The following is a 15908-nucleotide window of genomic DNA, read 5'->3' on the forward strand; positions in this document are numbered from 1 at the left end:
AAGGGTTGGCAACTAGCTAGCTAGATGTTCATACGAAAACATGCATGCATCCTTTTTATCCTTATCTCTGCCAAAGCAATCAACTTGCGAGCTTAATTCTTAGTTTATTGGCTGGCTGCTAGAGTAAAAGTCAATGATCACCAACCAATGGCCACCAATTATGAACGCTACGCTATAAATATGCCCACCCCAACCTCAAAAAAAACTAAATCAGAACAAGCTAGCTGGAAACAACACTAAAGGGTGATCAAAAGGAGAAGAAATGGCATCTATCTGTCAAGGTAATGTATATTCTTTCTCTCTGAAATCAAGCAGTAATTGAAAACGTCATGTCCATAATTTGGTTTTGACTTACATATAACCTGTGTACATTCAGGTAAGAGTTCATGGCCGGAGCTTCTTGGAGTAGACGGGAAGTGCGCTGTCGAAACGATCGAGAGAGAAAACTCTCTGGTTGAAGCTATAATTGTCACAGAAGGATCATCAGTCCCCGAGAATTTTGCGTGCGATAGGGTTTGGGTCTGGGTTGATAAATATGGCATTGTTTATCTAGTCCCTGTAATTGGTTAAGATCCAAAAACTGCGATCGATATATTCTTGTGATAATTGTCAAGAAATGCTGTGGAACTGTGGACTGTACCTAGAATAAAAGAATAAAATGGAATAAGGAGCCAGGATCCAATCTCCATGTCTGTATTACAATCTTCATTAAAGTTGTATTTCTCTGTGTATTTTCATAGAACTTAATTATATTTTACCAATATCTATGATCACCATCATGAACGGCACCATGAGTTCAATGCTATCTTTTCTACGTGTAAAGGTTTTATATCTTCATTAAAGATATATGTGTTTTCACTAGAAAGATACTTTTTTATTATTATTTCAAATCATTTAGTTTTATTTTTTATATTTGTTTTGATTGCTTATAAATTTTATTAAATAAAAAACATAAAATAAAAAAAGATTAATAAGAAAATGAGGAATTTACTACCAAATTATTTTGTTTCAATTAAATTTAAGTTATCACTATTCTTATAATATTTTTATTGTCATATAATCAAATAAAAAAAAATTAAAACTCTCAATCACACAATATCATATATTTTAATCTGTATCTACTTTTTAGTTTTTAAATTTATCTTTGATTAGCATTAATAATTCTTTTTAATATTTTTGTCATGTATATATTTTAAAAAATTTTAGGAATGAAAAGAAAAAAAATAGAAATTGTTTTAAAAAACACCAGAAGAAGTAAGATTCAAATTTTTAGGTGAGGCAAACAAAATTCCATAGAAGATGAAGAGAATCCCACAGCAGCAAAAAGGTTATAAAAATGGCGTCGCCCGGACTCGAACCGGAGACCTTCAGTGTGTTAGACTGACGTGATAACCAACTACACCACGACACCTTCACGCTAAGGCTTTTTCAGAATAAATTGTTAATCAATATTGTAAAAAAATTAACAACAAGGATAGAGGTATGAAAAGAGAGCGTGTAAGTACGCGCCAATTTCCTCCAACAACTTTAAACATTTTGGGCATTCTCTGAAGCGCACTCTCTTACTTCGAGGAAACACTCCTCCTCGTAAATCAATTTCTTCCTCTCATGCTTTCTCCATCTTATTTTTCTGATTTTAAGTTAAAAGAAAAATAAAATGTCAAGCACTTTGAACATGTCCCTTGATGACATCATAAAAAATAGCAAAAAAATCCGGATTCTGTATTTCCCGGGGCCGTGGAAGAGACCGCCCTTCCGGAACCGGTCCTGCTCGCCGCTTCCCCATCCATTGATAGATGAATAAACTATGTGCAGGGATTTTATTCCGAAGTGGGTGAACTGAAAAGGCATTCAATCCATTACGACCGGTGCGGCAGATCGAAGGTATCTAACTCATGCTTGGCATACCCTACGTACTTCTGATGGATTCTTTGTGTCCTGCTGTAGTTCAGAATACCTTTTTTTCTTAGGGAACGGCAGACGTGTCTTCATACGACCAGCTGAAGCTGTGGCTGCTGTTAAGAGGTACAACAGGGTTCAGCTTGATGGGAAACCTATGAAGATAGAGATCGTGGGAGCAAATTTTGCACCTCCTCATGCTAATGCCGCTTTTGGAAATTCTAATGGACTTTCTGGACGGTAAGCCTCCCCTCCTATTCTTCTCTGTGTTGCTTGGCTACTGTAGCATTTCTCTTTATTGTTTGCCTGTTGTCAGTTTTGTTGTTCATTATTCCTATGATCTTGGTTGTCGTCTTCTGGCAAAATATGTTGAGAACTTGTGTTTTGATTCTGTCATTGGTTGCTAATTTTGTGCCATTGTGTCTCGTTGCTGCCAAATTGTTTTCAGAATTTTTGTTCCATCATTTAATTCTCTTGTTATAGGAAAGTCTTGAACTTTGTCGGCCAATCACAGTACATTATATGCAGAATTTCATAAGGATGATTATCTGCTGCTCAATTAAGATTTAGCATCTAAGGGCCTTTTCATTTGTCCTTATGCATATGATCTTGAAATCTTGTGTTGTTGTGGATGATTATGGTAGTAGTGGGCTTCGCTGTACATCGGTTGGTTAGAACTTAAAAGCTAGTCTGACTGACATTCGTGTATGGTAGATGCTTTTTCTGCCTTTGAGGTCTTGGATTTGGTGGTGCCTGCTGTACTCTGTCAAAATATCATAATGACCTCAATTTGTTATAAGTAAGTATGTATCTTCCCCAGCAAATAATTAACTTTGTATTTGATTTGGTGAGACAATAAAAAATAACCGTGTGAAGAAGGTTGAAAGAGAGTTGAGTAACTAGAGGGAGAAAGAAGGAAAAAAAGAGGATAACTGAGCATGAGTCTCAGTGTACTACTACTACATTACTAGAAGTTGGAATTGCTTCTTTTGTGTGGAATCTTGGAAATAAGAACAAACGGAAGTCAACCAAAACTATCAAGAACTTTTTTTTTTAAAAAAAAACAATAATGGGCTGAATCTTCAAAATAACAGCCATAACAGCTGTTACTGTTATATAATGATGTTAGGGCTGATTTTTATATGAATCGTTGTTGCATCCTCTGTAGTGGCTGAAAATTGAAAGGAGGTTGTCCGAATTCATCAAATAGCGACTGTTACGTTATATAACTGCCTGTTTTTAAAACTTCTAGCAGCCTTGCACATTCATCCATATTTCAATTTACAAACCTCAAATCCTTTGCTTTGATCGAAACCCTAAAATCTCCAATTTTCCAAACTCATAACCACCTTATACACTTGTAGGACGATCAGCATCATGCCCTTTTTTAATCATCTCTTTGTGAGTATTTGTTTTTTAATTTGGTTGAGTCATGTAATTCAGAGTTTCAAAACAAATTGTGCCTGAATCACACAATTAATATCCATATCCATATCGAGTTCACCCAGCAATTCATTCTGTTTTGTGTGTGATTGAGTTCATAGTTGATTTTTGAGATTCAAATCATGAATTGTAAGATTCTTACATCTACATCTGTATGCGAGTGGAATGCAATTTCATTTATCATCGGAACATATTTTTCTTTTAAACAAAAGAAAAAAGACCTAAACATATTATTAATGCAACTATTATTGGGTACCAAGACTGGAATATGCTGTTATGTGTCCTCGCCCAGAGAACTGTACTAGAATTGTTATTGTTCTTGTTCATTCATGGGTTTCCATTTGATTATTCTGCAGTGTACGAAGTAGGGGTGGTGCTTTGGTACAACTGCGTGGTGGCAGTGGCGGCGGCCGTGGAATTGGAAGGGGCCGTGGACGTGGAAGGGGCTGTGGTGAAAAGGTATCTGCTGAAGATCTTGATGCATATTTAGAGAAGTATCATTCAGAATCAATGCAGATAAATTGAAGTCACTTCTGGTCTCTTGGTGGTAGGTCCTAGATCTTTCATGCAGCAATGGAACTATCTTCCATGTCTCGGCTAAGTTGTATTAGTGATTTTGTAAATACTTGTTAGAGAAAACTATTAGAATCTTTATCGTGGAAGTTTGGCTTTTATTGTGTATTGTTCTTTGATGTGGGTTGATGGGGAGCTATCTCTATGTAATGCACTCTTGCCTTTTGTTTGGTTAGCTTCGTGATTTTATAGGTTGGGGCGGGAAGAACTATTTTCTTTGACAGAAAACTGTCTACAAAGGGTAGAGAATCAAACTTTGTCATGAGCTGCGCCGTGCTGTGATGTCTGTTGGTTCCCTCTTCATTGTAAAATCAGGGAGATATGGAGGTAGATTTCTTCATATTTCTTCCATCGCCATGGATTGTTTTTAACTGTTCGTGCTGCCCCCTTGTTAATGTTGGTTTTTTAATGGTTAGGTTCTCGAATAAGCTGCATCTATTCTGTCCTGTGCAATATCAGTTCCCTGATTGTTTCATGACTGCTGATGCAGCTCATAATAGTGACTGCAACTTGCATCTCTGCTTCATTCAACCCGATGATGTTGAAAACGCAGGTGGATATAGAGCTTGGAATATGGTTTGCAGCTGGAATGACTCTGGCTGTGGGTTCTGGTTAAACTACACTGACGAGGGAGAGCTTTGCACTGCCTTTTGCATTCTTCGAAGCTCCTGCTTTTGCGTCAGAATGCAGCTGGTTAACCCTTGAGAGTCATTATGCTTGCGCAAATCATCTTGGGCACGAGAGGGTAAATCTAAAACCTCTTGAATTGCAATTTGAAAGCTGCAATTTTGCATCCAGACCACTGTTCTTGATAAATTCACTATATTCCTAACCAAAAATTGTATGTCATTTCGTGGAGTTAGTCTGGTGCTGTTGAGAAATATAGCAGTCTTCCAATTTTTTGGAAAGAAAAACAATTTTTTTTTTAAAAAAAAAATTATTTGAAGTCAATATTTATCATATTTTCTAATTTGTACAAAGTTTGAAAAATATATTTTTGAAGTTCGATACGATATTCTTTAGATGCTTGTCATTGTTTCTCAAATTAAAAAAAATCAAAATAATGAATAATATGATATTCTTCTTTTATATGCATGCATATTTTAATTAGTGTTATAAATTTACTTTTTTTTATTAGAAATATAATATAAAATATTTATTTTCTTAAGTTAATAATTAAAATTTCTTCATGATAATTTTTAATTTAAATAAAATAAAAAATTTATAATTAGACTACCATAAATATGAATATTAGGTGTTAATTTTTTATATACATAAAATAGTTATTATCTTGACTTATTTCTTTATTTTTCGATCGGATAGAATTTTTTACACTGTTCTTCCCATAACCCTCGCAAAGGTTGTTTGATCACTTTTTTTTTTTTTTATCTTGACAATCCATTTAACATGAAAAAATATTAAAAAAAAACATTTTGCACGTGTGCTTACCGCAGGAAATGCGCTTTCAAATACCACTACAGCTAGAGTTTAGACATGATCGGTTGCCGGTGCTTTGAAGTAGCGTCCATATGCTAACCGTGCAGAATTCCTTGGGTGTTCGAGGGAGAGATTTGACACGTGCACTTCAAATGAATTTGACCAACAAGAATAATGTCAAAGAATCCAATTTATTTATGCATCCAATTATAGTATAAATGTTTTTTTTTTTTTTTTTTTTCAAACGGGTAAGAAGATATGGACAATACCCTCATAGGCTACAATGAGAGGGCAGCTAAGGCAAAAGGATAGCACTTATGCAACACAAAATAACATGGAATGTTATACATCTCAAACTGAAATTGCAAGTTGAGGCTTCAGGGGAGCCAAGATACTGCATATTTTGTCTTCACCGTTCAGTAGTTCTTTGGCTCTCTCAGCTTATCCCTGCTAGAAAACAACAGCCGCCACAGAGAATAGAATACCGCCTTAATGCAAGATATTATGAAACTCCAACATGAAGAGGGCCAGCACCATGGATACAGGAGTCGAAAAAAGAGGCTTATGAGATGTCGAGGATACTGCCCGACCTGCGGCAGGCAATTAATATTATTGCCAACAACATGAAAGGCATGTACTAGGAATGTGGAATCATGGATCAACTCGAGTTCCTTTTCTAAATCTAAATATTATCCAGGCATGATCTTTAAAGAATGCACCTAATCATCTTAAGCAGTGTATCATTTACTACAGCTCTGGCATTGCTTAAAGAGTATGGCTTATTGATCCTGAAGTTGATACCAAATTATGCACTTTCATGACATTCATTATTTGATGAAATTTGATTAGGAACCGGGGTTCGATGACACTAGCAACCAGGGATAGAAGCACTCACAGGGAAAAGCAAATCCAAAGAATCCCAGGCGGCGTGACGGACAGCTCTTGTGGGATACATCGGACCGCCAGGAGAAGTGAAGCTATACAAACATGCCTTCAATCTTGTGCTTGTGGTCATTCTCAATTCCAAGCCTGCAGAAATTAATTACATTACCCTATTCAGAATAACATGCAATTGTTTATATCAAGTCAATTCAATGTTAGACACTTTGATTTTGGAAAGTGATGGATAATACCACCTTGGAGAACTTTAATGTGTGAAAGGTAATGCAATAGAACTGGTTCCACCTTTAACTTTTGAAGCTGGCAGGCAAAAGAATATGGAAACCGTATGAATACACAAATGAATTCTCTACAGGTAAAAAATAACCAACTCTTCAGAAATTAAATGCCCTAAGATTGAATACACAGAATATACCTGGTCTGCAACTTCAATAACAAAGAAGTCGGCTGGGCCACCAACCAGGAAAGCATTTAGAAAAACAGGAAACTGTTTTAAGAAGCTCTCGTGCTTGTCAACTGCATAGATCATATTATAAAATGATAACCCGTTTGTTGTTCAATATTGAATCTATACAAGTTAGAAAGCTTGCCTGAGTTGTAAAAGAGGGTGAACCTTGAGAGCAAAAGAAACAGTTCTCGCTGGGCCTGATTTAATGAAAGATGACAAATTATTTTCAAACGCAAATGCGTTCAAGGAAATTTTGAAGCCCACACCATATTTTTCTGGAAGTACAATTGAAGGCAAGCATACATAAAAACAATTGGCATGTAAGATCAAAAAGGGTGCATCAATGCCAGACCTGCACTGGAATTTTATTCAACCGCTTAGGCGCCAAGGCAACTTCATCAAGGAGATACTGAAATCAACAAGGGAAAAAGTAAAGTAAGGATGAAGAATAGAATAATTATACAGAGACCAAGATTTTACCCATGTCTATCCAGTTGGAGGGGTTAAATTACATTGTTGGAAGGACACTTGCCTGAAATAGGGACTGGAAGCGCCTTGCGTTTGTTTGGATGTCAATCCTGCAAAGTTTTACCACGAAGGTTCAAGTCATTGTTCAAGTCATTTTACCACGAGATATCTTCAAACCAAAAACATGGAAAGGGAAAATATAATGTTTGTTAAATCCTAGTTTATGATTCAACCGAATGACATGTTTGTACAGTAATCAACTGGATGTGCAACTTTTATTGACAGCATTCAATAACATGTAAAAGTTCAATTGAAACTAATGATATTAAAGCACTTCCATCCTTCGGTTTGCTATGACTCCCTTTGAAAAAATGGATTTTCAGCGGCGGCACCAAATTTCAGATGCAAGGGATCCAGAAATTTGGTTGGAGAGGAAAAAAAGGAAGAAGGAAGGATGCTCTCTGTTAATGCAACGATAAGACACCTTGAAATTGATTAAACTCCCATGGAGCAAAGGCTATAATAACAGCAAGATATCAGGAATCAATCATAGCACAATGAAACAGCTACAGAGGTTGATAGAAACGCCAGAAGTTAAATGAATTTCAAAGTTCCTTTTTTTTTCTTCATTTCTTTTTTCTTTAACTTTTCCTCAATGAATAATGCAAAACCTTATCCTCGTTTCTTTCTTGAAAAAAAAAATCCCCTTCACAGAATGTTACAAGCCACAGGCTCTAAGCAGTTTGAATTTTAATTAGTTATGATCCACTAGTCAAAATACTGTTTCCCTGCATTGAATTGATTTCATAGATCAACCCAAATCCATCTGGAAAGAAAACAAAAAGGAAATAACATATGGAGCAAATAGAATTTTGAATCTTGAGAGTGTCCTTCACAATTAACAATATTTCCCAGTCCATATTAAGAAAAAAAAAGCACAATGAAGAATGAAACTCATCTTCTTTAACAGTTTCTTTCCAACACTCATTAGTATTTAGCAGCACTAAATGACTACCAATCTGAGCTCACTGATATTCATACCAGAAAACATTTGTAGCACCTTGAACAAGAGCAGATGAGAAACGTAGAAGTACTTCAATATTATCCAGCTGGGCTTCAAAAAGCTGCAGAAAACATACAAGTGCAACACAGCATTATATGGCCACAACTGATGGAATATAGCATTATACTTTCCCAAAAAAATTTAATGTTTCAAATAAATTTGGATGGTTAACATAAAAAACAAAAAAATAAACTTTCAAATTGTATTCATGCAAAGCAACCCATTTGATAACCTTTAACTACACTTGCATCTGAATCATATTGGTGCGCATAAACCAGAACCAGTATTCACATAGATTCAGGAAACCGAATGCAATGAAAGTTTTGAATCAGGAAATAAACATAACTAAGTTATGACTCAAATTTAAAACCACTCATTTTTTACTTAATAGCAACAGCTTCCCAAAACAAGTGAAAATAAAGTGGTATTTATTTAAGCCCAAACTTGAATTTAATAACTTCTATTTTGAACTACAACACAAAAAGTGATGAAAACAAGGCCTAATATAACCTTAGAAGCCACAAAACCACAGTTTGCACATGTTAGGAATCGCTGCTGGAGATTTAAGACAGGTCAAATGTGAAAATAGGGTCTACTCTGGGATACAAGACTGTATTGGTATCTCTTAAATCCATAATTTATGTGAATTCTGGTTAACACTAGCAGTCAAGCACCTTAAGAACAAAATGTTTGGAAACGTAAAGAAAACTAGCATAGATTGAGAAACTAGCATTTTCTTTTTCCTTTTCCTCTAGAGCTAAAAAAAACAAAGCTCAACCATTTTCATTTCCACCCATGCCATTGCAAACGATTCTATATTATACTTTTGACCAGTTTGGAACAGTCAATCTTACAACCCACCAGAGCCTAAACTGTTTTTTCTTTTTTGTTTTTTTTTGATATCATGGACGCGACCCACGGGTGGATGGCCACTCCCAAGAGCCAAATCACGGGAGAGAGCCCACCAACTCAAGGTCTCTAATCGATTACACACGTACATGTGGGTTGAGAGATGCAAGTGGTAGAGTTTGAACTAGGAATGTCCTCTCCCTCTAGTTAACTCCTTACCACTTGACGATTGCCAGCTGAGCAACTAGCTCACTTGCAGCCTATACTGTTTTATCAGTGGAGAGTTCAAATAAGTTGCATTACAAAAGGAATGGCAAACAGCAGGTCAATTCGACTATCTACTTCTGAAACGAATACAGCAGCAAAGAAGCAATCTTGACAGGGCTCCCTTGCTGCCATTCAACAAGCAATCAGGCAAGGAAAATATGGATTTATATCGAGCTCTCAAAAGACCAATGCGAGAACTGTATTGCTATATTAAAGATCAGTAACATATGTGATTCTTCATGGATAGAAAAGAGAGAAAAAAATTACTGGAACAGAGCCAAGCTGCATACCCATTTATGGAACAAAAGAAAGAAAATATGTGATGCAAATGACTGGCTCCAGAGTTGGAGAATCAGATGAAGGATTTGTTTTCCACTATCAGGTACCCTAACATAATAATCAGCGAGCAAGTTGAAAAAGCACAGTTGGCCATCAGCATCATCTTCCACAGGAGAAATTGCATCTTCTTCCCTGCTGAAAATTATACCTATGTTCAATGCAAGAAAAAAATCAAAATGTGCACAATATAAAAGCCAACAATGAGAAATAACAATAGACCATTAACACAGCTTGATATCATCATGCAATTATAACAGACCTCGAGCGCGATCATCAACTTCCAAAGCATTGTCAGCAAACAACTCTTGTAACAAGTTACGTCTCTGAGTTGGAGAAGCTAGTGCCTGCCCTTGTCATTAAAAACATCACGTAATTTTTAGCAAAAAAAAAAAATTATCAATTCTTGATTTTGGAACACTTAAAAATCAGAATACATACAATTTCCTTAATCCTTTTTGTGAACAAAAGAATCCCAAGAAAAAGGAAAGGAAATTGAAAGGAAGAGAAAAGGAACGAACCCTTTGCAGCTTTTTCTCGATTTCAAGAGTGAGAGCGTTCAGATAAGCTGAGCTACCAGTTCCGGGCGTGGGTGAACTTGTCTTTTCCATTTCTTTATATAATTACACTATTTTAACAGCAAAAATCCTCAGCCATCTCATTTGATTTGATCCAAAAATCGCCGACCGTCCCTCCCTCCCTCCCTCCCTCCCAAGCCTGATGAATAAATTCCGATCTATGCAAGCGAACAAACAAATTCTAATGGTTTAAAATTAAAGAAGAAGCTTCTTCCTCCTGTTGTCGAGAATTCAATTCAATAACGTCCACCAGAGCAGTTTTTTTCTTTTTATTTGTGTTTTTTAAAAATAGAAATATAAATTTGGCCGTGTCATTGTTTCGGTCTTACCCAGACCGCCACTAAGTTACGATAATGATAATATTAGAAGGATAAATAGAGTTACATATAAAATTAGTCCTCCTAGTTTGTTAGCTAAATCATTTAGATCAATAACTTTTTCTCCCTTTGCTATAGTTTACGAGAAGGCAATAATGTTACTGAATAAGCAAAATTTGAAAATAAATAAGGATTATATAGGTTGGATGTAATTTATTGTTTTGATAAATTGTGTACTCTGTAGCCACTAAAGTACTAAGTTATGGACTGATTTAAGAATATAAGGGTTAACATATAATTTGTAAGAAATAATGACCAGTTATTACTTATGTTAAACTGAAGGACAAAATTGTAATTAACAGTATATAGGGGGGCGAATCTGGACCAGAACTTTAGATTTATTTTATTTCTTAAGGAAAAGGCATGTGCAGTAGTAGTGGCGTTGCCTGTGGTTGGTTGGAGAGGGCGGCGAAATCTTGCATTTCTTACACGTGTTTTACACTTGCCATTTTTGCATAAGCAAATCAAAACAAGACTTTATTACTCTAGCCGAAAAATGGTCGGAGAAGGGAAGGGGGGAACAAAATTATTTGTTTTTTTTTGTTTTTTTATATATAAAAAAATTAGCACGGTAAACTTAAAATTTTGACAAATAAACTTCTTGTATTCGAAACAGTTAATAATTATTTGAGTCAATTTTTCTTTCCTTCAAAAAATTTTCATTTTGAACTTCTCCCTTTTAATAATAATAATAATAATAATAATAATAAAAACAAATCTTACAATTCAACATGTATTCAAAATATAGTTTTTAGATCTAATCTGGTAGCCTGTCCGGTTCAAAGCCCGGATTTTAACTAGGTTACCGGATCGTCCGGGTCAAAATTATTTTTTTTAAAAAATCAAAATAATATTTTTTAATAAAAAAATGGAGTTAATTGGTTGCAACTGAGTTTTTAACCGAATCTTGTCAAGTTAACCGGATCGTCGATTATTTGGTTCACATCAAGTTTTTTTTTTTTTTTTAACTTGACTTGATTTTAATTTTAAATTTATCAAATTTCAGATCAATCTACTAAGTTATACCAGTTTTTAAAACTATGATTCGAAAGCTTCTCCTCAAGGAGCAATTCCTGTAGAAAATTTAATATCACGTTTCGTGAATCGAAAATTAAAATGTAGAAGAAGAATGTCTTATATATATATATATATATATATATATATATATATAGCATAAAAATAGCTGTCAACTGGATAAGAATGTTTATTTATTAGCATGGATATGGTATATAAAAGCTAGTATGGAAGTGTCGTCGACGATCAATGGAAATGACAGTTGTCAACTTTACTTGAATATCTCTTATCAGTAATTATTTAGAGATTTGGAGGTAGATTATGCAGTGATTTAATTTGATGGCGTTGCCATATTTTGTTTTTTTGTGCTTAATTTATCTAAAACAAGGGTCTAGGTGTCGGTGGTATTTTCAGGATTGGATCCAAATAAAAGATACACCAATAAATCTCCTTGCTTCGTTACAAAATCTAATTGATTTAATTTTTTTAAATAGCCAACAATCTTTCACATCTGGTTGTTTGTAGAGAAACCCTTTATCATGTTATAGTGAAACAATACTTTAGAGATCTCTCGTACAAATTGGACTGGCAAAGCAAGCCAACAAACGTCATGACCAAGGAGCAAGTTTAAAAACTAATAATTTGATATGTAATTTAAATGATCAAATTTTATTTTTATTTTTTAAAAATTATCAATTTAAAATTTTTAAATATTAGAACCATCAATTTTAAAAAACTACTAGTTTATTAGAACAATGAAAATGCAAGTAAATTGGTTTGAAACAATGACTGAACATGCCGATTGAATTAAATTGGCCCAGGAGCTCTCAATTTGAGGATGCGCAAGAGGATATATATATATATCTTATTTAAAATAGTTCAAATTATTAGATTGAGATAATTATTTGATATGGTATCAAAAGCTTTAATAATCAAGTGGTTATGAGTTTAAATTTTAACATTTTTATTTATTTGATAAAAATTAAACATAAAGTAATATAAATTTATGTAACTTTTAAATCTAAGAGGCTTTCATTTGAGGAAGTATATTAAAAAAATATAAATTATATTTAGATTTATTTAATAGTTTAAGTTATTTTTTAATATAAAAAATCATGGCTCATAATGTTACCTATTCTACCTCACGAGGCTAAAAAGCACCAAGCTAGTGGGAATTAGGATCAAGGATTGCTAAGAAATTCATTTTTCTATAAATTAATGTGTTTATAAGTGTTGTTATAATTTTTTTTAAGTGATTTTTACTTGAAAATAGATGAATTTTTTTTTTTTTATAAATTTTTTTTTGATATTAATTTATAAAAATAATTTAAAACTATTAAAAAAATATTAATTTGAAGAAAAAAAAAAAAAAATTTTATTTTTTTTTAAAATATTAAAAAAAAACAAAAGTAAACTGGATCTAAAACAACAGTACACAGGCAGGCAATGCAATTACCTAGCAAAGGGATTTTTGGACCCAAGAGGAACCATAACATAATCCACAGGAGCTATACACAACTGCGTTGCATCATGTATTAGAAAGGAAGGAAAAGATTGAAACGATCTGGTGGTGCTCAGTGATAAAGAGCTTGAGATCAAGAGGTTTGTTCTTCTGTGGTTTCAGGTTCGAAGCCCTGAAGTTACTCATATAATGGCCACTGGAGGCTTACATGGTCGTTAACTTTCCCGTGGGAGTAGTCGAGGTACATGCAAATTAGCCCGGACACCCACGTTAAACTAAAAAAAAAATAAAGGAAAAGATTGGTGTCAAATATTAAGAACTGAAAACCGAAAGACAAGAATATACGTACCATGACGACTAAGCTCAAATCATGGATGTCCATTCCGTTTCCTGAGGTTGTCTTTACATCCAGTAAAGTAGTTATCAGCAACAATATAGCCTGAGAGTACGAGGTGCCAGGCATGCAAATCAAATCGGACAACAATTACTATTTGTCAAAAACTAATTCATACTGAGCCATAAATTAGAAAAAGGGAACATGCATGCTGGGTCACCTCATCCTCCTAATTTCCCTTTAGTTTGTCTGCCAAGTGAGATCCAATATATCTAATTAAATGATTTGACTAGCCAAGTTTAGGTTGGTTAACAAAGTTTGAATGGAAATATCCTGTTCCTGTTTAAAAGCTTATAATGTAATTATATTTTAAATTATTTTTGGTGTTAAAATATATATATTAATGATGTTTTTTTTTTAAAAAAAAAAAATTATTTTTGACAACAGTACATTCAAAATAATTTTAAAACACTAAAAACATATTAATTTAAAGTTAATAAAAAAATAAATTTTAAATTTTTTCAAAAATACTTTTCAAACACAGAAATAAATAGGCTCTAAAAACTCAGCATGTAGGTTTTATGAATTTAGACAAATTAAAATAAATTATCAACTATAAATTCTAATAAGTACATAATATAAGAATTACATTAAATATAAAAAAATCAATAACTAAAAAAAAATCAATAATTTCATCCACATATTTTGTTGATTGAAGATAAAAGATGTTTTAGGATTTTTTTTTGTTGGCCTATCTAATAATCATAGTTGTTGCCCTGTTTATTTTAAAAAATATTTAAAATTTTTTATTTATTTAAAATTAATTATTTTTTGATGTTTTATATTATTTTGATATATTGAGATTAAAAATAAATTTTTTAAAATAAAAAAATTATTATTTTAATAAATTTCTAAATAAAAAGTAATTGCTGTGCAACAATATTAAACCTACTTTAAATCTGTTATCTAGTTCGACAATGCAATAAATGATTTCGCGTTTTATTTTACCAATTTATTGAGTATCTAACGTCACTCAAATCCTATAAAAAATCAATTTAAGTTTCTATCTTTTTCTTTGTAATTGAAGTTTAATATACTATTACGAGCATGTGATAGTAATAATAATTAATTTTTATTAATCAATAACGTGTAAAATTAATATGTTAATGTCCTTTAACATCGTATAATATCTATTTATCATGAACTATATGTTAGGATAGACGTTGATGTAATCTTTTTAAAGTACATAGTATAAATAAATTTAACAAATAATTAATAAGTACATAATTTAACTTCTTATACATGATTTTTAAATATAAAAGAGATCTTGAATGATTTATCTAACTAATCATTAACATTTTACTAATTAGATTATATCACTAATGATGTTTGATGATGTGATTTTATATTTTTAAATCACATCTTCTATTAATATTTTAATTATATATGACTTAAAAATAAAATTATTGAACATGTGATTCTTTATATAATTTTTTTAGGGTATGACTATGTGAGGCATTAAAAAAAAATAAACATGAAAGAGAAATTTTTAAAAAATATAAAAAGAAATTAGGTCATGTCAGTTGGGGGTACCCAATGATGGAGAAGATCCACCACCAGACTTCAACAAAGGAGGGTTGATGGGTGGAGGCAAAGTTTGGCATATAAAAACAATTGTTGCAGGTAAAACTATTATATAAATATGTAATTAATTAGTTAGGTTTTGAATTTATTTTTTAGAAATCATCAATTTGAGTATTATAAATTTCAAGGATCTATTAAAAAAATTAGTTGAGATACAAGTAAGTTGATCCGGAACCGGACATAAAAAAGTGAAAAAAAAAAAAATCAACATAGACAGCTTAAAGTACTGCAGATCCCAGGAGCCATCTTCCTGGTATTTTGTTTTAAAACAAGATGAACGCCTGGATATTCAATTAATCTCGTCTGAAAATCAACTTGACATGCCTAGCTAGCTGCCATGATGATACCGAGATTCTATATATCCCTTTGAAGATCATCACCTGGGAAAGGCATTTTTGGACCCATAAGAGCTATACATTATTGCAAGATCTCAATGACCTAATAGAATCTATTGTCTTTGTCATGGGCGGAGCCAGAAATTGATGAATAAGAAAATAATTGATTTTTGGATAGAAAAACATGTAAAGTAGAAGGATATAAACGCAAACTCTTAAAGTTCTAGGACTAGAAATGTTTTTCAAAACTTTGGGGAGCCATCACCCTCCACCAATCAACGTGGTTCCACCGCTCGTCTTTGTAGACCTTCAGGCAACATCATTTTTAAAAGAAAGTAATATCAAAACTAATTAACTTAAAAAATACGTATTTATCTATTTTTTTAGAGACACTTAAAAAGAATAAGAGAAAAGCGATGAGATTATAGAAAACAAAATTATTTTATTTTTATATTTTTTAAAATATGTAAATTTTATTTAT

At 32.9% G+C, this 15908-nt stretch overlaps 1 protein-coding gene, 1 long non-coding RNA gene, 1 other non-coding gene and 1 pseudogene across 4 annotated transcripts; 2 read left to right on the forward strand and 2 right to left on the reverse strand.

The window, feature by feature from the left end:
* Positions 1–14: 14 nt before the first annotated feature.
* On the forward strand, positions 15–776 carry LOC118053809 (uncharacterized). Its single transcript, XR_004688440.2, has 2 exons — positions 15–281; positions 377–776. It is a non-coding gene; the product is annotated as an uncharacterized lncRNA (long non-coding RNA).
* A 561-nt stretch (positions 777–1337) lies between these two features.
* On the reverse strand, positions 1338–1411 carry TRNAV-AAC (transfer RNA valine (anticodon AAC)). Its single transcript has one exon. It is a non-coding gene; the product is annotated as a tRNA-Val (tRNA).
* A 71-nt stretch (positions 1412–1482) lies between these two features.
* LOC118053792 (THO complex subunit 4A-like) lies at positions 1483–4835 on the forward strand (annotated as a pseudogene).
* Positions 4836–5524: 689 nt separating this feature from the next.
* LOC118053840 (uncharacterized) lies at positions 5525–10571 on the reverse strand. 2 transcript variants are annotated; one of them, XM_035065231.2, is made up of 11 exons: positions 10205–10571; positions 9946–10030; positions 9638–9834; positions 8210–8292; positions 7233–7278; positions 7053–7109; positions 6843–6897; positions 6668–6768; positions 6486–6552; positions 6248–6381; positions 5525–5942 (listed from the first exon to the last, which is right to left on the reverse strand). In XM_035065231.2, the coding sequence occupies exons 1-11, from the start codon at positions 10292–10294 to the stop codon at positions 5769–5771; spliced, it is 1089 nt and encodes a 362-aa protein (XP_034921122.1). In that variant the 5' UTR covers positions 10295–10571; the 3' UTR covers positions 5525–5768. The 2 variants fall into 2 exon arrangements, with proteins under 2 accessions (XP_034921122.1, XP_034921123.1); XM_035065232.2 differs by having other exon boundaries at positions 6489–6552; positions 10205–10568.
* Positions 10572–15908: the final 5337 nt, after the last annotated feature.

This window comes from Populus alba, chromosome 9 (assembly GCF_005239225.2).
Source record: "Populus alba chromosome 9, ASM523922v2, whole genome shotgun sequence".
Classification (NCBI taxonomy): domain Eukaryota; kingdom Viridiplantae; phylum Streptophyta; class Magnoliopsida; order Malpighiales; family Salicaceae; genus Populus; species Populus alba.

Excerpts from the sequence above, each read along its gene's own strand:
- LOC118053840 (XM_035065231.2), bottom strand. The coding sequence starts at position 10,294 with ATGGAAAAGACAAGTTCACCCACGCCCGGAACTGGTAGCTCAGCTTAT. Across the intron at positions 9,835-9,945 it reads AGTTGATGATCGCGCTCGAG|GTATAATTTTCAGCAGGGAA; the intron begins GTCTGTTATAAT and ends CATTGAACATAG. Across the intron at positions 6,769-6,842 it reads CACCCTCTTTTACAACTCAG|TTGACAAGCACGAGAGCTTC; the intron begins GCAAGCTTTCTA and ends TGATCTATGCAG.